The 25,871-nt window shown below is 38.9% G+C and overlaps 1 protein-coding gene across 12 annotated transcripts in view; it reads right to left on the reverse strand.

The window, feature by feature from the left end:
• The window catches only part of TNRC6B (trinucleotide repeat containing adaptor 6B), a 243,618-nt gene that overhangs the window by 55,644 nt on the left and 162,103 nt on the right, over nt 1–25,871 (reverse strand). For all 12 annotated transcript variants that reach the window (XM_038550487.1, XM_038550483.1, XM_038550481.1 and 9 more), the window contains 2 exons: nt 5,719–5,806; nt 1,229–1,250 (listed from right to left, as the gene is read on the reverse strand). In XM_038550487.1, the coding sequence (XP_038406415.1) occupies nt 1,229–1,250; nt 5,719–5,806 (110 nt within the window). The remainder of the gene's footprint in view (nt 1–1,228; nt 1,251–5,718; nt 5,807–25,871) is intronic.

Below are 25,871 nucleotides of genomic sequence, written 5' to 3' on the forward strand. Positions count from 1 at the left end.
TAAAAACTAGCACGGTCTTTATTAGTTTTCCATCACTGTATGGCACACTTTCGCCTGGTGGTCCAACAAAAGAAAACAAAAACAAGAAAAAAACCAATCATTAGAGGACCTCCCATCACATCTTGGCCTATCCATTCATCTGCCCAGACCTTCCTCCAAGTTATCACAGTCCTGTGATTCCTTTCATCAGGGGCAGTGGTACTCAACCTGGGACATGTCCTGGGGTCACCTGTAGATGTTTTCAAAATACAAGTGCCAGGACTGTGGCCTGAGACCATGAATGTTTAGGAAGAGGTCCATGCTTGTATATTCTGACAAGTCTATGCAAATAATTTTAATATATACCCTCGTTGTGAACCACGTATTTAAGTGGGCAAGGATAGGAGCTAGAATATTGGTCTCAAGGAATGAAGCCTACCATTCTGAAGGGGAACCAACCAAAAGTGTGACCATCACCAGACAAGACTGCATAATCAAAATCTGAACAGAAGAGAGAGAGATCTCGGGCACCTGGGTGGCTCAATGGCTGAGCATTTGCCTTTGGCTCAGGTCGTGATCTTGTGGTCCTGGGATTGAGGCCCACATCAGGCTTCCCGTGGGGAGCCTGCTTCTCCCTCTATGTGCCTGCCTCTCTCTTTCTGTCTCTCATGAAGGAATAAATAAAATCTTAAAACAAAAATAAAAAACAAAATGAGAGAGAGAGAGAGATCTGAAAAACACAAAGACCATTAGGTTGGGGATTACCCAAAGGACACCTGTTTACAGCACATTACTTTTTTGTAACAGAGTTAAAATAAATTATTTTTTGAAAAAGCATATTCCAAGCTCTAGCTCAGAAGACCACGAGACCATCCTAGACATAACACTCCCTTTCAGACTCAACATATGTCATGGATCAAGATAGTTAACAATCCTCCGCAGTTCCCATCTGTAAATTAGGTGCTAGTGTTTTTTGTTATTGTTTTGAAAAGGTTCAGTTCAAAATCATGACCCACATACTTTCAAAACAAGGTATTACTTTTTCTAATCTCTTTTGCCTCCTAAAAAATTTAAGGCCAACTAGAAACACTACTAGATGTACTTTTAATTTGTCATTATTGCTCTTTAGTGGCTGCAAACCACCATCTTAATTACTTTGTACTCACTCTCACTAATCAAGTGGATTGGAGGCTGAGTCAGCAAAAGTGTAAAATCTAAACACACAAGGTTGAAAAAAAAAAAACCTTACCTTTGGTTTTTTGTTCCGTGACCTGAAAAATAAGAGACATAAATGAGATTTGCTTTCTAGTTTGGTATTATAAGCCTACTTTAATTCTAATGACGTAAGTAATTCAAGCTGTCAGACACAGGCATAATTCAGATCCAGAAAAAAAGCTGAGAGTCCGTTCAGACATCCTTCTATAAAGATAATGGCCATACGTCTAACATGACCACCATTATGAAGGATATTAAAAATTAAAACAAAAAGCATTTCACTCTCATTAAATGATAAAGTGCTTGTATCAGGAATGCTGTTTGTCATTTTGATGCTATGACTAGAGAAAGGCAAATGGATGGAACCTCGAAACTAAATTAGCCAGAGACAAAAAAGATCACCCTCTGAGTATGAACTCAAACACTCAATCTCAAATCTAGAAAGCAAAGTTCAGGGACCCATCACCAGAGGTATCAGAGGCCATGGCAGAAAGGCAGGATTGAAAACCAAGCCATGGGATCCCTGGATGGCGCAGTGGTTTGGCACCTGCCTTTGGCCCAGGGCGCGATCCTGGAGACCCAGAATCGAATCCCACATCAGGCTCCCGGTGCATGGAGCCTGCTTCTCCCTCTGCCTGTGTCTCTGCCTCTCTCTCTATCATAAATAAATAAATAAATAAATAAATAAATAAATTAATTAATTAATTAATTAATTAAAAAAAAGAAAACCAAGCCATGCCACTTCCTGGCTGTGTGATCTCAGTTTTCTATTTATCTGTTGAATGGAGATTAGTAATAATAGTATCTTGGTACAAAGGGTTGTTATAAGGATTACACTGGATATCCAATGCCAATGTTCAAAAAAAAAGTTTGTTGTTTTTAATCAAAGTTCATGCAAAACAGTATGAAATACAGCAATGAGTGAAACATGTAAATTCTAAACAAATAAAGATTGCTTTGTTGAAAATATTTTATATAGTAACTAAAACAGCTATAGAAGTGATTAACCTAAAAGGTTGGATAGGCTGAATATAATAATGGGTTTTTAGAGAGTTTAGAAATGATCATTAGGAGCCGCATGGAAAACTGCTTCTGCTATTAAGAGAGGAAAACAAAGGAGGGCACCTAATTATACATGCCCTATAATATTAAAAAATGACAAGACGCCATGTATAAGAAAAACATCCAAAAGGAAACGTGCCAGAATTCTAATAGGCTTGTATTATTTTCATTATTACTATTATTGAGATCGTGATTTTGACTCTTTTCCCAAATGTTAATCTTATAAGGCATTTTTAATGGTTCTCTGATTTTTGTAATAGAAAAGATGTTTGGTTATTTGTGGCTGATAATGATACCAAGTTACCACTTGGGTGCTCATGAAAACATGCTCATCTTTGGAAGATATGTCTTATAGTTCATCAACCTGCTTCACGGTGTATTCCAGCACACTAATGCCAGACATGAAATCTGAATTCGATGCCCTACTTTTATGACCTCCTGGAGTGTTCCTTATATTCTTGCATTAAAAAACAAGCTAATTTTACTCTATTGGATTTGTAGTAGACAGCACTTTAAAATAAATGTGTTTCTATGTACTGTTAGCGAGCTCAAGTCTACTGTGCAATTTTTCTAAAACTCCATTTAACCAAGAATGAACTGATTTGTATCCATGTATCAATTCCTTAAAGCAATTTAAATTTTATGACATTATAAGTATTTCTTAGAATGCCATTTTGAAGATCAGCTATATAGGAAGTCAATGCCTTCCCCAGCTGTAAGGCGACAAACCCAAATAATGTCAAATGTGTCTTACAATGTGGGTTCTGTTAAAAGAGCTGTCCTCCAGACGGTGAAAAACTGGATGATCAAAGCATGTGTTCTGCCAACACTGAACAATGATCCTTTAGCAGCATCAGCTTAATGAATGTGAATGGAATCCTTCCTTGACACCTTTCTTATGAATGGAAATCTAATACAGTTTACTCAGTGATGGTTCTAGAAAGAGCAAACTGCTCATAAGAAAAGCTCAAGTTTAATGTCTATGTTGAAATAATTTACTTTTAAATAAAAGTCCATTCTTCAAGAAATTACATTGCCAGCACTTATCTTGACCACTGATTTATTAAACAAACAGTTTTTGAGTGACTCTTATGTACCGGGCACTGCCCTAACTTCCTAGAAATACAAATATGAGTAAAACCTTGAGAAACTTATGGTCAGTCTAACAGGAAGACAGACATGAAGAGATGATTGTAAAGCAACAGGGTAAGCAGTGAGAAGGATGTGGAAGCACTGTATAAATGGTGCTGATCGAATGAATGAATGAATGACCACATAATAGAACCTCTGGCACATTCTCTACAATTCTTTGCATCATAGCACATTTTATGCCTCCTAGTTGAGGCGCTGTCTTTACAATAAGGTTGGTAGCCACTAAGACAATCACGTGGTAAGCTTTGTGCCCTTCCTTAAAACTGCTAAATCAGAATTTAATTCTGGAATTACACAACGGTTCAGTATGATACAACAATATCCAAGGCCATGTGTTGTCCTAGATCCTGTGTCAGCCAATCTAGAACCTTTTTAAACAAAAATGATTGAATTGTATTGTTCATAATTAACCATTTGAAATTTTATTTATGGGGATTTTCCTCTTTGTCATAACTTCTAAACCGTTTCTTAATGTAGATGCAAGTACATGGGGGAGATTGTCCAGCTGTATGAATGATATTCTTTGCATAAATCATCCAAATTCATTCTTGAATAAACCTGCACTATCTTGCATTTTAAATCATTTTTCTATTATAGTGGGATCCACAACAAAAGCGATGCGTAATTTATTACTTCCTTCCAGATACAGATATTTTCCAGTTGAAGAATGAAGACAGACCATATATTGGCTAAAATAACCACTTGACTTGGTATCTTCTTGTTACCAGCCTTTGCTCAAGCTCACCAGTGTCTTGTCTATTAACCATTCATTCCCACAGACTGTAAAATCCAATTTTTATACCAATTTAGTTGATGACATGTGAATGCCCTAAAGGCAAGAAAGCCTTCACTGCGGTTCACTCTCTGTCACTCCTGCTGGAAGATCAGTATGCAGAGGGGCAATGCCCTGACACCTTATTGCTGGTGGACCTGCTTATGTGGAATGAGGCTGTGTCTCCAAAGCAGGTATGAAAAAAGCCTCTGGATTGTTATCTGACATCTTTATTCAGACTCTTTACTGACATTTTAGACAATTCTAACAAGCTCAGATTAGAAGCAACACATTAGAAGCAGGTACCCTGATAGCATGAGGATATGATGGTGAGCATACCACTATTAATAGAAACAGAAACTCAGTTAAAAGCAGACATCTTAATGAGCATGCACAGCAGTCTATTTTATTACTTTACCAAACAAAAATGAGTATTTCTTTTAATTAAGTCTTGAAGAAAAGATAAAATTTTATATGCTTAATGTGTCAGGGTCATATGCAATCCAATTCAGAAAACTATTTCCAGTATTGTTTTTTTCTCCAGGCACTCATAAATGATCTATTTCAAAAATTCAGAAAACTGACATATGGGAATATATGTTATATCCAATAATGCTGGGAATACTTGTGGTGTCCCTTATATCTTACACTGGTTTGCATCTGATTGCCTGCCTTGAGTCTCTTCTAAGTCTTGAGTTCCCTCTTAACCTTGTAACAGTTTCTATCTCCCTAAACTCAGCTTCAACAACCTGGCACTATAGCAGCAACCCTCAAACCTGCCTCACAGCAAGGTACTGTTTTCCCAGTCTGCTAGGCAATGGTAACAGAACTGGAGGCAAATCACTTTACCTCCCCCAAAGGCACCAAAACACCCCTGCTGAGCCAGAGTCCAAGTCAGGCAATGCTGAAGAATGGGGTGAGGGTGGGGGTGGAGAATAAGTTCACACCAGGGAGAGGGCAGAGGGACACACACTGAAGGGAAAGGGGTGGGGCTACCAGTCTGCTCAGACAGCGCTGAGGTCAAGTGCATCAATTAAGACTTGTCAGTTGATAGTGGTGAGTCTTTTTTCTTTTAGCATCTCTTCTCCCCTAAGCAAGCACCTCAAAGCCATGTTATTTCCCCCAAAACTCTAAGCAGATTCTTACAAATAAATGATAGTGCTGTAGGGCGACCAAAAGGAGAATGTGGGGGTGAACTTAACAAGTCTTGAAGTTGTTTTATAAGCTGACCTCTAAAAATGGAGGTTAATTATGATACAAATACAGAAACTGGACAAGAACTAAAGTGTTGGTGACTCTCTTGCCTTTCTTGATAATGTTTACTGTTGTTCACATTAAACCAGCTACAGCATTTCTGAATATCTACTTTTGGGAAACAAACATAGGTCTTCAACTTTCTCCCACTTTCAGATCTTAAAATTAGCAAGTAAACTACATAAGCAGTATTACTGAACTGTCTGTCAGGTATCCAACCCAAGGCAGTTAGTTATTCTAGATGTTTGGTGGATGTAAAAGCAGACTTAAGTGATTAAACTCACCTTCTGAGTGGCTTCTTTTTTCTTTTTATCCTCTTTCTTCCTTTTCTTGTCTTCCATTAACTGTTCTTCCCTTTCTTGCTCCTTCTCTCTGTTAAAGTAATGTCACACCAAAAGGTTAACATCTATATTCACAGTCTATTTGTGTAGCAAATGAAATGCTTGTAGATGGTGTGCAAACATTCCATCTCTGTGACTGAGCAGAACATGGTATTTTACTTAAACTAAGAGGATGCATAAAACTCAGCACATTTAGTTATCCCCACATTTTGGCTTATTATGCCTTTTGCAAACTTTGACAGTTTGGTTTCAAAGAAGCCCATTAATGTGAGCTTTATAATATCTTCCTAAACGAACACACACAAATGTACTCAGCAAAAACCCTGATTTGAATATATGACAATATCTGGTTGGCTTCTGGGGATATTCCTGGATTCCATGGATTTATAGAACACTCAGTACCTGGTCTTAAAAACACATGTAGAAAACATATAAAACATACAGCATTAATACATCAAAGAAAAAATTAAGGAGTGAATTTTCTGATAGGCAATATTCCTCACAAACAATATAAGATATATTAAATCGATTATGATACACAGATATTTATCACAAATTAGGTATTTTCCCATGATATCTCCAGTGTGGTTAACAGAAAACTCTATGTTCTATATTCCTTATTTTTCTTCTACATTATTAATACTCTATGTTTTACATGTTTTCTACTTGTGTTTTTAAGGTAGGTCCCAAGCGTCCTATAAATCCATGTATTATTCCTCACTGAGTGAGTTCACAGTTGCATCTTCCTGCAGGTTTTGCTCCTCTCAATTATAGCAAAAATGATACACAATACTGAACATTCTACTTGAAGAAATGTGCTGAATCTTAAGAAATTAAGATAATGTAATGATGCCTCACATCTGAAAAGTAACCTGAGAATGTAAGATTTATTCTAATACATTGTATAACATATTATATAATACATATTCAAATAAAATGTAGGTAGAAAGCTGCCAACTTTCTTTTTTTTTTCCCCCTAAAGATTTTATTTATCTGAGAGAAAGAAAGAAAAAAAAAAAGCACAAGCTGCGGAACTGGACAGAGGGAGAGGGAGAAGGAGACACCCCACTGAGCAGGGTGCCAAACCCAGGGCTCAATCCCAGGACCTTGGGATCATGACATAAGCCAAAGGCAGACGCTTCACTGACTGAGCCACTCAGGTGCCCTGAAAGCTGCCAACTTTCACTCTCTATGTATCAAATGGGAAACATGTATTGCAAAACTACTGCTGTTGCTCAAAGTTCAAGATGGGCAACCCAGATGCCACACTAACTGAATTTAAGATTAAGAGCTAGCAGATTTAGAGACCTAGTTCTCAGTTTCCCAAAATACTGGACAAATACTTGTGATTTTAGGTGATTCAACACATTACACTCATGGCTTCACAAATACCATCTAGAAAAATGCTAAGGTAAAAGTCAGACAAATTAAAGAAAAACGTAAATGTTTGCCAACATGGCAAAAATCAAAAAGAGAGTTTCTAAAGAGCTCAAATCTGGGTAGTGGTAACTACTCAACTTATACAAAGAACTGAGGAACAACACTGAGTCTGGCTCTCACGCCTAGGTAATAAATGCTTCATTTATAGAAAACAAGAACTATACAAAAAAATAGGTATTTTACATACATGTCAAACTTTCTGCGGTTCTATCCATACTCATGAAAATTGGCCTTTCTTCTTTTGTGCCTCTAGCATAAATACACAAAAGCCTACTGTGCACAATTCACACCCCAAAGGTAACTTCAATGAAAACTTTACAAATATGATCAAGAAAGAGATTTTATTGTAATTCCCTGATGTTGAATGCTGGATTTCTTTCGAGTCAGATTATGTATACCTCGGTCTCAGTGTGAAGCTCTTGGTGAAAATCCACTTGTAGCAGTGCACTACTTTAAGAACATGGCTTTATGAAAATTGGCAAGATGGATGTTGACCATCTAAGGTAGGCTGGCCAGAGATCCTGTTGCATTTGGCTCCCAGAGCCTCTTGCTTCCTCTGGCTTCAAGTGGAAGAAGATGGGATTCCTCATGACCCAGTTACTGTAACATGGTTCCTGTATTTTAAAGTCCAATGGACTACAGAAAAAGAGAAACCAGTCTGAAAATCTGTTTAAATATTCAATGCCTTAAAAAGCAGTGAGTTGCAATTTCTTTCTGTATCCATTCTAAAAAGTTTATTTTAAAAACGCAATGTAAAAAAAAAAAAAAGCAAAGTTAGACTTTAATGAAACACATTCTTAAAAACAACTAACCTTTTCAAGTATTTTTTCCTATAAACAGGTAATTCAGGGAAAGGGACTGAAATTCATGTTCACTACAAGTGGATTTATTTCCAAAATAAATATTTTTCAAAGCTTTCCAGGAGACAGGCTGTGCTTTCACCCTGATCTTTTACTGCTTATATTGGTAGAATTGAGTTTTCTCTTTAGATTTCACTTCCTTAGGAAGAATTTATTTTCCCAAACCAAACTTGATTTAAAAGCCTGCTATTTACTTAATAATGAATGAAAAAGTAGAGTTCACCTTCCTTTTTAATTTAGCTGTGCTCTGTCTCAGCTGCACATTAGCAACACTGGGGGGCTTTAAAATATTCCCATGCTGAGCCCAGAGCCCAAGAGGGCGAAGAGGGCATCCACACAGGGAAGGTGATGTTACATACAGGGTGAGTGATCCATCAATAAATATGTTAATGATGATGACAACCAGGTTTCTCACTGTTGAAAAAGTAGTTACCAAAATGGAAAGGGAAAAAGCTCAAAAGACCAACTGTGGAGTTGGATCAGAATTAGTTATTGGCATCAACTTATGGTCTTAATATATACAGACAGGCTTAACAATAAACATAGATGTAATTTTTGTGAGGCCCTATGTGTGTATATTCCTTCGTGTATGCAAATACATGTGCACATGCGCGCACAAACACACACACACTCTCACTCACTCACTCACCTAGTTCTGTTACTGAGAGGGCTTGGGAATAAGAAACGCCCAAAAGCAATGAACACACCTAGTACCCAGAATGTGGCTTCTAAATACCATTCTTAAAAAGAACTAGGTTCTTTTTTAAAAGAGCTCATTTGGAGCTAAGGCAAATAAAGTACAAAATAAAGTGGAATGATTGTTGCCAAAAAACAAGGAAATATTCAACAAATGATGGATGGGGTGTGTCAAATGATTGCAGGGACCAATTTGAAGGGTTCCGACAAGCTATACCTGGGGCAGTATGCGCATAAAAATAGTGATGGTAAGAAATAAGCCATTGTATAAAATAGGAAAACAGGAGTCCATCTAGATAGAAATAAGTAAATGAATGTTAAAAGTAAAAGAAATGGAATATTCACATAGCTTTAAAGTACCTCCCCATAAAAATACTTATTAGAAAGGAGAAGAGAATAATTACATGAAGGAGAAGCCTGGCAGAGGCTTTACCTTAATTAAGTAAAACACACAAACATCATTCTAATGGGATAAACTGAAATTGTGAGTTACTTGATTAGATAGATGCTCTGAGAATACAGAATCTCTTCTATGATATTCCTTTCAAATATGTATAACCTGAATATTATCATGAGGAAATATCGGAGAACCTCAAACTGAGAGGCATTTTACCAAATAATGGGTCTGCAATCTTCAGAAGTTTCAGGATCACTGAACCTCGAGGAAACAGAAGGAGACTATCAAGACATAATAACTAAATGCAAAGTGTGATTCTTTTGCTGTAAAGGCCATTACCCGGCTAAGCCTCAAAGCTGAGTAGGGGCTGAAGATTCAATTGAAGCAATGTATCAATGTTTTTATTTTGATTGTTGCATTGTGTTTATATGGGAGAATGTTCTTGGTTTTTAGAAATACACTAAAGTCTAGGGGAAAGGGAAGCAGGTAAGTGATTCAGGCAATGTGTTGCTGTTTTCATCATACTTGCAACTTTTCTGTAAGTTCAAGATTGTTGCAAAATAAAACAAAATTAAAAAAAATCAAAACCATTATTGGGCTAGCTCCTCAAATCAACTACAGAGGAATCTGTGGGGAGAGAATCACTGCTCTAAATGCTTGTGTATAAGCCTATACTTTAAAAGGTATTTATACCTCAAAAATCAAATCTTCCATCCAGCAAATACAAGTGCCAGGTGACTAGATGGGTCCCACTTAACCATCAACTGCTTCTAAGTCTGAAAGCAGAAAAAATAATTCACAGTCTCCCCCATCTCAAACCACACAGATACAAGTACAAACATTATAATCCAGAATAAATCTAGAATAGTAAAAAGCCAAAACTACTTTTAAGAATGTCTAAGGTGAAGAAAATACAACAGTGTTTCCTTTAAAAAATAATAATAATAATCATGAATTGAAAGGAGACGTAACTTTTTTTTTTTGAAAGGCAGTTACTTGAATAAAGAGAAAAATATTCAATATTCACCTGAGCTGAGGCAGAGCAGGACTCCTGCCCTGCTCACAAGTTCAGAACACTGAAGAGCAATTGTGCTAACATTCGTAAAAACCGCCACATCACACATTCAAAGGCTCCAAGTGTCTAAGACCACATAGGCCAAGTTAAGAGCTGTGCCATCTGGACACCTCCCTAGAGCTCACATTCACGGTCATTCCCAGTACAGTTCTAACTTCCATACTTTTCTCATCCATTCTATATATCTGACAAAAAAAAATCTTCCTCCTTTTTGCAGTCCCATCACACCTTACCCTACTGTTAAGTCCTGGCTCAATACTCATCTACTTCAATGCCAATTCCTAGGAAATATGCCTTCCTCTAGACATCCCACCACCATGGCCATGGTGGTCGTTTGGCCCCCGGGGAATCTGCTGCTATCAGTCACTGGCAGTATCAGACCCACAGAAGGACTTCTCCACAACACAGTGGCTTTGAACAGAGCTCTGGGAAACAGATTGGTTTGGGGCTCATCTATGTTTCACCTCTCCTCTACCAGGATGCCCAGGAACAGATCCATTCCTTTAGCAGACATTGACGAGTGCCTAACACAAGCTGTCACTTTTCTAAGCACTTGGGGATACAGCAGAAAGAAAACCAAGACCCAGCTCTCAGGGGGCTTATATTCCAGTGGGGGAGAAAGCAACAAGATATGTAACCCAACTATATGTATAAAATATACACTTCAAGTGGCAGCAAGTGCCCTGGAGAGAACAAGGTGGGGTAAGCTGATGGAGACGGCAGACAGGGAAGACAGTGTCTCACATATGATGGTTAGAAAAGGCCTCTCTGACACAGTGGCCTAAGAATTCCACTGAAGCAAGGGATGACGTGAGTATCTGGGACACAGCATTATAAGATGGTGTAACTGAGGAACAGCAAGGAGACTAGAGCAGAGGGAGGAAGTGGTGGGTGAGGTCAGGGAGATAGTAGGGCTCTTCTTAGAATGACTGCATTTTTCAGATTAACTGGGACCTATCTTCTCACAACTGAATAATGACCACCACTTCCAAAATCTCTTATTCTCACCTTCAATCAGAGTCTACCTCTCTTCTCAGGTGTCAACATTCTGAGAGCTGCGGCTTCTGGTCTGAGGTGTCTGACGTGCCTCCCTCAAAGCACCCATCCCACTGTAGAAAAGTGAGCTGAATACATTTGCATTTGCTACCTATGACTTCTCTGAATGCAGGTGAGTTGACCTTACTCTTCTTACGCACCCAGCAAAATACCAGGGACACATCAGGCCCTCCATGCAAATGTCACCAAAATACATGACTACAGAGTGAAAGATGCTTTCCAATCCCTCCAAGGAACATGTGTTCTAAAGAAAAACCTCCCTTCAAGGAACATGTTCTAAAGAAAAGCCTCCAAACAACTAAATTCAATCATTTACCAACACTGAGTTGCTATTACGTGCCAGGCACTGGGGTACAACAGTGGATGAGACACAGGCTCTGCCCTCAGGAAGCTGACTTTCCATATCGGAGACACAAACACACACAATGCCAGGGATTCATTATAGATGTCGGGGAGAACATAAACCTGGGAAAGGGGCTAGAGAAGACCAAGAGAGAAAGGAAGATTGGACTACTTTATGCAATGTTCACAGAAGGTCTCTGTGAGGCAGTCAGAGACCTAAAGGAAGAAAACTATCTGGAGGGGACTGACTGGCCAGGCAGAGTAAGCAGAGGGGCCCTGAGATGGGATTGTGAAAAGTCTGAGTTTGGGGCTTTATTCATTCTGGAGAGTGGGGGCAAATCCCCCTCCTTCCCCTCCTCCACTCTCCCTCAAAGCAAACAGCCCCCCCCCCACACACACAACCCCATTAGAATCTTCTGGGCTTATAGGGAATAGCCTTCAAACACACCAAAAGAGGCACCTATTCCTTAAAAGCTTCCCTTCTACCCTATTCATTCCTTCATTCCTTCTCTTTCTCTTTCTTTCTTTCAGTGCCTACTTGATGCCACACACTGTGTTAGAGGCTGAGGATTCAGCAGCAAACAAAATCAGTGCTGCTTGCCTTCCTAGGCCTTTTAAACTCTTTCAAATAGCTGTAAATCCCTTCCCTCACAACCCAGACAACATTGTGAGGGCAGATACCTGTGTTCCTCATATTCTGCTTTCCATGTTTACCAGCACTTTGGGGGTACTCTGAAGAAAACTTACAGCTTCTTTGGTGTTCTGAAAGTACCAGAACCTTGGGCATGTGAATTCATGGCCTCTGATAATCCAGGTTACAGACTAACTTCTTTCCACCAACTAAAATCTCCTACCTTATCATCTTTTTCCCACAACTAGAATCATGACCAATGGTTCCTGAATTCATATGCCCAAGCCCATCATGCTTCAGACACCAAGTAGAGGCAGAGCTGACAATTTCATACTTAAAAGCAGTAACCACCAATATGCTGACAGGAGTAAAAATAATTTAAGAACCTCAATTCAGATAAACAGCCAGGGCTCATCTTGACAGGAAAATGTCTCTAGAAATAAAGAGCATCTTCTTTTTCTTTACAGTCTGGTCAACTGCCCATCAAATAGCACCAACATCTATTCCTGGGGTGCCTGGGTGGTTCAGTCAGTTAAGGGTCCAACTCTTGGTTTTAGCTCAGGTCATAATGTCAGGGTTGTGGGATTGAGCCCCAGGTTTGGGGTCTACACCAGGCACAGAGTCTGCTTGGGACTCTCTCTCCCTCTCTCTTGCTGCCCCTCCCCTCCTGCATGCACGCATGCGCACGTTCTCTCCCTAAAAAAGATAAATAAATCTAAAACAAAACAAAACCCCCAAAACCTATACCTGATGTTCTGTGGTCAGTAGTGTGGTAGCAGTTCATAACCAACTCAACACAACTGAGGCAGACAGATGTGAACAGATACAACAGATCCACCCAACATGTGAAACATGCCAGAAGCAAACCAAGACTATAAAAAAAAAAACAAACCTCTTAATACATCAACAACTTGGATGAGTCTCCAGGGAATTATGCTAAGTGACAAAAGCCAACCCCAAAGGTTACATACTGTAATATAATCTAATATTTCTGGAATTACAGTGGTTGTCAGGGGCTGCGAGGGAGGTGAGGCAGAGTAACATGGCTGTGGTTACATCAGTGATCCCTGTGATAATGGAACTGTTCTGTATCTCCACAATGGTGGTGAGTACATGAACCTACATGCGGTAAAATTACAGACAACTAAACACAATATACACAAATCAGTACAAGTGAAACTGGGGCATCTCACTGAGATCAGTGAGTCCTATCAATGTTAGTATCTTGGTTGTGATACTGTAGTACTGATCTGCAAAACACTACTGATCAGGGGAAATTGAATAGAGGGCATGTGAAATCTCTGTTATTTCTTACAACTGCATGTGAGCCTATAATTATTTCAATTAAAATTTTCATTTAAAAAAGCTTCAACACGGACTCGTCTGTTTAAAATTTTTTGCAAGGATTTCTATTTTAAACCATTTTTAAATAGTTCTTTCTGAAAGTCATGTAAGAGTCAAAAGGAATTTTAGAAATTGTTTACTCCTGACATTCCCAGAAATGCATTCCCAAAAATATTCTAGAATCTACAATTCACCCTAATATGTTCAAATTATTATAGTTTTATCAATCAAGGTTCCTTGTCTAAAGTACATTAGATACATGATAAATATGGTAACACAGGGGTATTTAAAATCTTCTTCTACCATGTAATTCATCATACAATTCTCTTAGAATTTTAGTTTAGTTACTGATTGACTCTGTGGTAGATATATGCAACAGCTCAGACAACACCAATTCCAAGCTCCCTCAGGCCTATTTCCCTCAGAACTAGAGACTGCGATGTGTTTTATGTCCTGCCGATAAGGTGCGCCTGTGTGAGACTTTAGAAGGAAACCAATAGGGGCACTTGGGTGGCTCAGTGGTTGAGCATCTGCCTTTGGCTCAGGTTGTGATCCTGGGGTCCTGGGATCCAGTCTTGTCATCGGGCTCCCCACTGGGAGCCTGCTTCTCCCTCTGCCTGTGTCTCTGCCTCTGTGTATCTCTCATGAACAAATAAATAAATCTTTAAAAAAAGAAGAAGAAGGAAACCAATAGGGTAGAAGGCACAGATCTTCTCCAGAAACAGGACCCACACCTGTCTTAACAGTTTCCTGAATGTGCAGGAAGAGGAAGATGCCCCCACGGGGTCCTCCCCAGTTCCGACATGTGGTTCCCAAGGATCAGTGAGATAGTGTCACCACGGAAAATAAAGCCCCTGGCACCTGTGACAGTGAATTCTGCACATTAAGAGCTCTAACAAAGATTTATATGGAGCTTTTCCAAAGCACATCTAATATATGTGGCTTGTACATTCATTTCCTTAAAAGACAAGTGGTTATCTTGGCAATTTATAAAACACTAAGAAAATAACTAGACCTCAAACTGTTGAGAACTATAACCAATTAAAGATTAGTGATGCCACATGTGTATCTGGGATGAAAAAAATTAAAAGTGCCATGAAAAGAGTCAAGCAAAGTGCTCAAAGTATCCACTTAGAGTGTTTTAATTAAAAATGCACACAGAAAGAAAGCATAGTGGAATATATCCATTCAGGCCGAGGAAATTACCTACTAGGGTACTCCACAAATATCTGTATTGGATCTGTTCTTAACATTTTTTTTCATTTGCTAGTTCTGACTGAGAGAATTTAATGAGATGCTAATGTAATTTGCACATGATATTAAATGAGTAGACAAAACCAAACAGCACTGAGGCATAAAAATCATTCTAAAACTGAGGGGCTCATGGGAAAAAAATGGTAAAATGGTAACATAAACCTGGAAAAATTAAGGTAAACGCATTTTTCATTTAGAGGGATATAGAGATGTCTCCTGCCTTCAGATGCATCGGGTGACACAGGATTGGCAATTCTTCTGTATCTCAGCAACAAAATCCAACACAGCTCCTTCTATATATGGGTTATCTCCTATATGAAGTTATATAAAGCAATGCTTCTCCAACTTTAATGGGAATCCTGTTAAAATGCAGGTTTTTATTTAGTAGTTGTGGGTTGTAAACTACAGTTCTGCATTTCCAACAAGCTGCTGGTCCCTGGACTTGACTTTGAATAGCACAGGTATAATGCATGTGGTTGTTTCTTTCCAAGAAAATATGGAATTGTAATCATTTCTCCAAGAATAAATACTAACCTCATTACTATCAAACCTATGCCTTGTTATTCCCATCTGTGTTTCAGTGCCAAATTACAGCATAATCTTTACAAAGTTACATTAAAATGCAATTAAACAACTCATAGAATACCAAATATGTATGAAACTCCACTGAAATGACATTAGGAATCGCTAGGGTCAAAACTGTACATGCAAAAAAAAAATTGGATGAGAGCAAATCTAAGCATCAATAATTGAAGAGTATCATCAAGGGCATGCAGGTTTCAGAGATGCCAAACATGTAAAAGAATGTGAGTTTCAGAATCAATGAAATACACCAGTAAGATTTTTGCACACCTAGGCTTTGACTCTAAGCTTCTCACAAATTTCTCACTTTCTGTATTTTGAGACACCTACATGGAACAGACTTATTTAGAATTACTCAAACTAAAAATAACATATTTAAAAGGGTTTGTTTTCACTTTTGGAAGTTCCATGTGGCAAAAGTTGTAACCAATGAGCTTATGGAACATCTACTTTGAAACCACTCTTCTTACACCTTATATATACTCTTGCTAGGCAGCCCAGCAATTTGGAACAAAGGAAACTCTTGACTGTCCTTTTTTTTCCTTAAGATTTTATTTATTTATTTATTTATTTATTTACTTACTTATTTATTTATTTATTTACTTACTTACTTACTTAAAGATTTTATTTATTTATTCATGAGAGACACAGAAAGAGAAAGAGACATAGGCAGAGGGAGAAGCAGGCTCCATGCAGGGAGCCAGACGTGGGACTCGATTCTGGATCTCCAGGATCTCGCCCTGGGCTGAAGGCGGCGCCAAACCGTTGAGCGACCAGGCTGTCCAAGATTTTATTTATTTACTAAAGAGAGAGAGCATGTACCCAAGTGGGGGTGAGGGTGGGGGGAGGAGCAGAAGGAAGAGGAAGAGAGACAAGCAGACTCCTCACTGAGCACAGAACCCCACACAGGGCTTGATCTCAGGACCCTGAGATCATGACCTGAGCTGAAATCAGATGCTTAACCCATTGAGCCACCCAGGTGTTCCCTCCTAACCTTCAGTTCGATCTCAGTCCAACTGTGCAAGAAGTGCTTTGCATTGCCTTGGAAATGGTCTCCTTGTAGCTTTCTGCCCACTGATCCTAAGCCTTCCTTCCCAAACTGCACAGAGCAAGTCTTCTAGGCATTGTAGTCTCTCATAATGCATCCCCCTAAGGCATTCTCAGTTCCTTCCAACACTGTGTGGTCTGGCTTTCTATACCCTCACACTGGGGTCATTATCCCCTAAAACATATTCCAGTTGTCTACACTCATCCTGTCATTGGGCAAGGCAGCACGACAGCAGGCCTTGCCACCTCCTCATCCCAGAAAATATATCACTGCCAGCACTGTCAAAGAGCCTGTGTGCCTTCTCAGATATCACATCTTACTGAATTACAACCATCTAACACCCCTATTTTTCCCAGTATTGCTAAGTCACTTCTCTACAACTGAGTGTGGCATCTTATGTGTACCTCTATTAATGCCCCCTGTGCCAGATTGTTGGCCTAGCATTGCTGGCCCCTGGTCTTCCCTGCACTGTAGGAAAGGGTCTGGAACTACATTTCTCAGAAGCCCATTCTCCATGTGTTCTAGGTTAGATGGGCTGAAGTGAGGCACACTCATGTGAGATTTGGAAGACAGAACTCAATATGCTCTGAAAACCGTTGCAAGCAGACACATAGGTAAGCAGACAGGACTTTCCATCTTTACAGCAGCTTCCAGATGAGTTAAAGCCATACTGAAGCAGCAGGCAGCTGAGAACACGGCACTTTAATTTCATCAACAATAACAGCAGTTCCTCCTGAATTTTTCCTCCCAGTCAAATGGTTGTGAAAGTCTTTAACTCCCTATATTAAAGTCTTTCCTTCTTGGAAAATACAGTGGATTCTACCAAAACAATCCTATTTACAGTAACACCAAAACTTACGAAATACTTAGGGATAAATCTGACAAAAGTGTGTAATCCCCACATATTGAAAACTATACAATGTTGATGAGAGAAAAATTTAAAAGCCTAAATAAATAGAGGTATACCATATTCATGGATTAGAAGACTCAATACTTTTAAGATATTGATTTTCCCAAAATTAATTTATGGATTTGACACAATCCCTATCAAAAGCCCAGCAAGGGGATTCCTGGGTGGCGCAGCGGTTTGGTGCCTGCCTTTGGCCCAAGGGCGTGATCCTGGAGACCCGGGATCAAATCCCACGTCGGTGCATGGAGCCTGCTTCTCCCTCTGCCTATGTCTCTGCCTCTTTCTCTCTCTCTCTGTGTGACTATCATAAATTAAAAAAAAAAAAAAAAAAAAGCCCAGCAAGTGTTTTGTTGTTTTTTATAGAAATTACAAGCTCCTCTTAAAATTTCCTAAGGATCCAGAATACTCAACAACTTTTAAAAAAAGCAAAGCTGGAGGATTTAAACAACCTGACACCCAGACTTGTTATAAAAAGAGTAATTGGGATGCCTGGCTGGCTCTGTTGGTGGAGCATGCGACTCTTGATCTTGGGGTTATAAGTTTGAGCCCCATGCTGGGTGTAAAGATTACTTAAAAATAGAATCTTAAAAAAAAAAAAAAAAAGAGTAATCAAGACACTGGTGTATTGGCATCAATATAGACAAAAAGTTCACCGGAACAGGACAGATTCCAAAAATAAAATGGGCAGATATGAACAATTTAAAAAAAAATAAGTGCAAAAGCAATTTGGTGGAGAGAGGAGAGACTTTCTAACCAACCATGGTGGAACAACTGAACATAGGTAAACAAACAAATCAAATTCAACCCATACCTTGTACTACATATAAAAATTAACTCAAAATGAATAATAGACCTAAATATAGAACCTTAAACTACAAGAAAATGTAGGATAGAAAACTTTTGCGACCTTGGGTTAGGCAAATTATTTCTTAGGTACAACATCAAAAGCAAAATCCACAAAAGAAAAAAATTGATAAATCTGACTCAAAATTAAGAACTTCCTTCTCTTCGGAAGATGCTGTTAGGAAAATGAAAAGTGCTGAGACTGGGAGAAATTATTTGCAAACCACCCACCTAACAAAGAACTGATGTCCACATATATTCCACATATATGAAAAACTCTCACAACTCAATAAGAAACAACCCAATTGGGATCCCTGGGTGGAGCAACAGTTTGGCGCCTGCCTTTGGCCCAGGGCACGATCCTGGAGACCCGAGATCGAATCCCACGTCGGGTTCCCGGTGCATGGAGCCTGCTTCTCCCTCTGCCTTTGTCTCTGCCTCTCTCTCATTCTCTCTCTCTGTGACTATCATAAATAAATTTAAAAAAAAAGAAAAAAAAAGAAACAACCCAATTTTTAAAAAAGGCAATAGAGTTGAAGAGATACTTTACCAAAGAAAATATACAGATGGCAAATAAGCACATGAGAAGATGCTCAACATCATCAGTCATTAGAAAAAAACCAAAACAACCCAACAAACTAAAACCATGGTGAGATGCTACTACATGCATACCTATTAGAACATCCAAAATTAAAAAGATTGATCTTATCAAGTTTTGGCAACTGGAACTCTCGCATGGTGAGAATGTAAAATGGCACGATCACTTTGGAAAACAGTTTGGCAGTTTTCTACAATGTTAAACATACACGAATATCTCAGACAATCAACACCTAGAGAAAAGAAAGCATACATCTAACACAGATTTTGTAAATGAATATTTTGTAATAGTTGAAAACCATAAACTACTCAACTGTGCATCAGTAGGCGAATGGATAAACAAACTATGATAGAGAATACCATGAAAAGACTACTCAGCAGTAAAAAGAATGAACTACTGATACCACAACATGGATAAACCTCAAAATTCCTATCAGTGAAAGAAACCAAACGAGAAGTACTGTATGTTCCATTTGTAGAAAATGCTTAAAAAACAAAACAAAACAAAACCCTGCAAACTAATCTATAGTGACAGAGAGCAGATCAGTGGTTACTTAGATGTTGGGGAATGGCAGAAAAGGCTAGGAAGGAGTACTGACAAATGGGCATAAAGAGACCTTAGGGAATAAAATTCATTATCTTTTGTATACATAGTTCAAAATTTAATGTATACTGAACACTTCGAATATGAGTTTATTATATGTCAATTATACCTCAATAAGAGGTTACAATAAAAATTAAAAAGAGGGGCACCTGGTGGCACAGTTCGTTGAGTGTCCAACTCTTCATTTCGGCTCAGGTCATGATCTTGGGGTCCTGGGATCCAGCCCTGCACTGGGCTCCTTATTGAACTCCTCGCTTAGTAGGAAGTCTGCTAGAGATTCTCTCTCTCCCCCTCTTTCTCTGCTCCTCCCCTAGTACTCTCAAGTAAATAAATAAAATCTTTAAAAAAAAATTTTTTTTAAAGAGAAAAGAAAAGAAAGGGAAGAAAAAGATCTTTCCTGCATGGAATACCTTGAGTGGCCTGTTTTCCTGACAGAGCCCTGCCTGATACACTAGCATAAGTAAGATCTCTTTATTGGTTGAAATTTCACCCAGGTTATGAACACTATTCCCTAAAACAGTAAATCTTTTTTTTTTTAATTTTTATTTATTTATTTATGATAGTCACACACACACAGAGAGAGAGAGAGAGGCAGAGACATAGGCAGAGGGAGAAGCAGGCTCCATGCACCGGGAGCCCGACGTGGGATTCGATCCCGGGTCTCCAGGATCGCGCCCTGGGCCAAAGGCAGGCACTAAACCGCTGCGCCACCCAGGGATCCCTTTATTTTTTTTTAAGATTTTATTTATTTATTCATGAGAGACACAGAGAGAGAGAGAGAGAGAGAGAGGCAGAGACACAGGCAGAGGGAGAAGCAGGCTCCATGCAGGGAGCCCGACATGGGACTCGATTCCGGGTCTCCAGGGTCACGCCCTGGGCTGAAGGAGGTGCTAAACCGCTGAGCCACCCGGGCTGCCCACCCCCACCCCCTTTTTTTTTTTTAAAGATTTTGTAAATCTTTAAATTGGGAGCTTATGCATGGATAACATTCCTAAGATGGGTATAAAGTTTCATATTTAAATGCAATGAAACCCCTGTGAAAGAAGTCTTAATAAGTCAACATCTGAATTTTCAGACCTGTACCTTTACATTTCATTTAACATTCTGGATCACTATAAACTACCAGCATCTTCACTGTATCTTCTCCTGAAGTTCCATTCAATTGGTAACACCTGATGGTCTGTTCATGTTCTAAGTATGAGTCAAATCTGCTAATTTTTTCAGCCGTTCTTGTGGTTTTGTTTGCCTTAAACTTAGCTTCTTCAAGCTCAAAGGACCCCTTAGGTTTTAATGTACTAATTTGGTGAATAAATCCTTATTAGCAACATTTGACTCCTGAAAGTACTTTCCCATACACTCCAATTAGTACACCAGGCTCCTAAAGACAGCCTGAAATTAGCAGTTGCTAATTTCCCAATAGGCGAAGGGGCAACACCACATACTCTAACATTTATATCCTGGAACCACTAAAAACCATGTTTAAACCTTAAGGGCCAGACAAACCCACAAAAGCCAGACAGGCACTCTACCCTTGGCATTCAACAACAAAGAAAGCAAAAAAGAAATGGAAAGGCTAAGCCAGAGCTTTGCAAAGAACTATTCACTACAGAATAGTGATGATATAGAGCTCCTCAACAGAAAAGAAATTTCTCAATCAGAATCCACAGCCGTGAGGCACATGTTTTTAAAAGAACTGATGACTTATTTTTTTAAAAAGATTTTTATTTATTTATTCATGAGAGACAGACAGAGAGAGAGAGAGAAGCAGAGACACAGGCAGAAGGAGAAGCAGGCTCCATGCAGGGAGCCTGACATGGGACTTGATCCCGGGACTCCAGGATCACGCCCTGGGCTAAAGGCAGGCGCCAAACCGCTGAGCCACCCAGAGATCCTCAGAACTGACGACTTAGTATGATAGGGGTTGCGTTCACAAACATTTAGGTGCTTTTGTTTTTATGTATTTTTTCCCCGTTCTCTGCTTGCCTCCATGCATGGTCTAACACAATTATTATATTAAAAGAATAAATAATAACTGACCTTTGAAATCACTAAGATTATTAGCAATTCAACCAAAATTATAGTAAGTTGACACTCCATTAAAAGGCAGTTTTAGGGGATCCCTGGGTGGCTTAGCGGTTTTGCACCTGCCTTTGGCCCAGGGCGCGATCCTGAGGTCCTGGGATCAAGTCCCACGTCAGGCTCCTGGCATGGAGCCTGCTTCTTCCTCTGCCTGTGTCTCTGCCTCTCTCTATGTCTATCAAATAAATCTTTAAAAAATTAAAAAAAAACAAAAGGCAGTTTTAAAGGAATTAAAGTGTGACATATGACTAAGAGTATGTGGTATCCAGTAGCATCAAGGACTCAACAGCTAGGACATCAAAATGCATGATGTGCTCTAAAGATGTCCATTCACATTTGGACCTCCTCTTTGAAGATGTTGATGTGAAGGTCTGAGGCTCAGATCCCTGTGTCCTCATTCCAAACGGAGATAGTACAGCAGGTTCTGGAAAGTTCCACCAAAACAGGAGAAGGGAGTTGCATAGTGTGTGCCCTCAACTGGGAGCCATTATCCTCAGGCTTTGGAGCCTTCTTTCTCACTGACCAAGCTACTTTCTCTCTCACAGCTATACACTGTACTTAAAAGAAATGTGGCTAAATGAAAATCTTTAAAGACATTCCTAAATTTAAGCAATAAAAAGAGAATCCAGACGATAAGACATTTGTTTGGCTCTCCTCTGACCAAAGGACTGATGTATATATGGCATTCACAAGGTCTGAGGGGCGTTAAGGGTGTCGTCATAATGTAGGCCCTATGAGGAAAATGTACACATTTCTAATTCTCTGCCTTCAGTAAAAAACAAGCATTTTATGTCAGGAATTAAATGGGAGAGATGCAGACTTTCCTCAGAGATTACACAGTATCTACTCCAAACAGTGAGGGAGACAGGCAGCGCACAAGCTTCCTGATTATGCCACATTACTACCATTTTATTAAGTTTGTGCCTGTTACTCTAATTCTGGAAATCCTCTGAGAAACGGTGCTATTTGTGACACTTATCTTGGTATTGAAAAAATTAGCAGAGAAGGAAATCAACTCTGAATTCAGGATTCCACAGGTGACAGTTGTACCCTACTTCTCAATGCTCTTAATTTGTGCTCTATTTTCAGAATAGTAAAAAGGGAAAGTCATGTTCTTGGGTGCCAGTAGTTGTCATTTAAATTTAGCAAGCTGAAAGATAATAACTGAATTACCTTGAGGAAAATGTATATTTCTGAAAGATAAGTATGTTTAATGTTAATAAGTAACTACAGAGTAAAGCTAACTCATGAACTTACATGACCCAATTTTTCAACTAAAATTACACAACAGTGCAAAAATGATTCAAAATTTAATATATGACTTATATACAGCATTTTGATAACAACTAAGTCAACACTGGCCTGTGTTTAACTCTTCAGGATCAAATATAGGATGCCTAATTCCATTCAAGATGATATGCAAGTATCTGTATACAGTTTTGTATCGAATTTCTACTTAAGTAACCTGAGGGAAATTTTTAGAGAATGATCTATCTACCATTGCCATCTTCAATAGATAATCTCAGTAACAGCTATGTGTAAATATCATGTTTTTCTGAGAGAATACTTAAATTTCTCTTATGGTATCAAGAACTTTCTTCCCCTTGTAGTTAAATTAAAGACTACACTTTATATAATTTGAGTTTAGAGTTTCTGAACTAATGCATGCAGTATTTCTTATTCTTCTGTGTTTTAAGACTTTCAGTTTCCAATAACTTCTTCCAAGTTCTTTTGATTCTACCTCCCACAATTCCCTAACAAATATGGTAAATTGGGATCCCTGGGTGGCGCAGCGGTTTAGCGCCTGCCTTTGGCCCAGGGCGCGATCCTGGAGACCCAGGATCGAATCCCACGTCGGGCTCCCGGTGCATGGAGCCTGCTTCTCCCTCTGCCTGTGTCTCTGCCTCTCTCTCTCTGTGTGTGACCATCATAAATAAATAAATAAATAATAAAAAAATAAATAAATAAATAAAAAAAACAAATATGGTAAATTACAACAAGCAAAACCTACCAAGGTTGTCTAGTTAAAACAAACAAACAAACAAACACAGATTTAGAAGTCTGGTAATTTTTTTTTTTAAGATTTTATTTATTTATTCATGAGAGACAGAGAGAGAGAGAGAGAGAGAGAGGGGCAGGCAGAAGGAGAAGCAGGCTCCATTCAAGGAGCCTGATGTGGGACTCGATCCCAGGTCTCCAGGATCACATCCTGGACTGAAGGTGGCGCTAAACCGCTGAGCCACTGGGGCTGCCCGGAAGTCTGGTACTTTTAAGATCAATTCTATGTGTCTTGGGTTTCAGACACTAATGGGGGAAACTTGGGCAAATTATTTGGCCTTTAAGTCAGTTTTCTTATCTATAAAATGGGGGTATGCTACCTATCTGGAAGAGCTAATTAGAGAACATGGATGGAAAGCACCTAACAATACCTGCCTATGGGCTGCTGTTACTGTTGCTTCTACACTGGTGCCCTCTTCTTTCTCCTGCACATCAAGCAGCTATGGTACATAAAGCACCAGAGAAGGGCTATGGGTAATACAAAGAGGTATGAGACACAAATCATTTCTGAGAAGATGCTCAGGAGCCAACATGACTCTCTCTAAAAAATTAGATCTGTATCTCAGACGTTAAATGAAAATAAAGTCCAGATAGAGAAAAGATTTAAATGTAAAGGAAGTAGGAAGGTAGGAAGGAAGGAAGGAAGGAAGGAAGGAAGGAAGGAAGGAAGGAAGGAAGGAAGGAAGGAAGGAAATAACTAAAGCACTTGAAGAAACTGTGGCTAATTTTTCTTTTCATAATTAGACTGAACAAAGACTTTCTTTTTTTTAATTTTATTTTTAAGTAATCTGCATACCCAATGCGGGGCTCAAAGTCACAACTTAAGAATCACACGCTCGGGGATCCCTGGGTGGCGCAGCGGTTTGGCGCCTGCCTTTGGCTCAGGGCGCGATCCTGGAGACCCGGGATCGAATCCCACATCGGGCTCCCGGTGCATGGAGCCTACTTCTTCCTCTGCCTATGTCTCTGCCTCTCTCTCTCTCTCTCTCTGTGTGACTATCATAAATAAATAAAAAAATATTTAAAAAAAAAAAAAAAAAAAGAATCACATGCTCTACCAACTGAGCCAGCCAAGTGCCCCTAAAGACTAACTAGGATACATACTCAAAATCCACAAACAATTTCTATATTTATATAAAATGTAGATTTTAAGAGCAGATTGCTGTATCTGTGTAAGATACAGATATATATATATAAAAGCTTTGAAACGACTATTATGATAAATCTACCAGAAACAAATCAGTATTTGTTGAGCAAAAGAGATTAGCAACTTATATCACAAAAAACTAGGTTCCATAATATATAAAGAGCTCCTACAAATCAATTTGGAAAAGACCAACAATACAATAGAAAAGCGGCTGAAGAATAAGAACAGTTCACAGAGGAAAAGATAAGTTCTAAATATATGAAAAGATCTATAGCATTCCCTACAAGTGAATAGCATATTAAAACTACACTGAGGGATCCCTGGGTGGCTCAGTGGTTTGGCACCTGCCTTTGGCCCAGGGCGCGATCCTAGAGTCCTGGGATCGAATCCCACGTCAGGCTTCTGGAATGGAGCCTGCTTCTCCCTCTGCCTGTGTCTCTGCCTCTCTCTCTATGTCTATCATGAATAAATAAATAAAATCTTTAAAAAAAATAAAATAAAACTACACTGATACACCATTTTTCACTTACCAAACTGTTAAAGCCAAAATCTGGAAAAAATATGGTGCTGTCAGAGGGGTCAGGGAAAAAGACATTCACATATATTGCTAGTGAGAATATAAGCTGGTACAATTGTATAGAGAACCATTTGACAGTAACCTATCAAGATTAAAGTGTACATAGTTTTTGATCCAGCGATCTTACTTCTAGGAACAGATCACAGGAAAATAATTACATGAGGGAATTTATGTACATAAAGGATATGTGTTGTAACATGTTTATAATGGCAAAAGATTGGACACAGTCCACCAATTAGGAGATTGGTTAAATAAATTACAGCTTATCCACACAAGCTTATATAATTGCATACATAAAAGGAAATTTTTTATGTACTAATGAAAATAGATCTTCAAGATATACTGTTAAATTTAAAAAGCAAGATGCAAAGATTTGTACGTTATGCTACCGTATGTGTAAGAAAAAGAGGGGCTTATATGTAGTTCTTTATCTCTACTAGAGACTCCCTGGAAAGAAACATATAAAATGAATAATACTGCTCTGTCTGAGATGGAAAAGCTGGGTGGTTATAGGATAATCATATACTCTTTTTGATCAGATAAATTCAATTTAAAA

Source organism: Canis lupus, chromosome 10 (assembly GCF_011100685.1).
Source record: "Canis lupus familiaris isolate Mischka breed German Shepherd chromosome 10, alternate assembly UU_Cfam_GSD_1.0, whole genome shotgun sequence".
In the NCBI taxonomy this organism is placed as follows: Eukaryota; Metazoa; Chordata; class Mammalia; order Carnivora; family Canidae; genus Canis; species Canis lupus.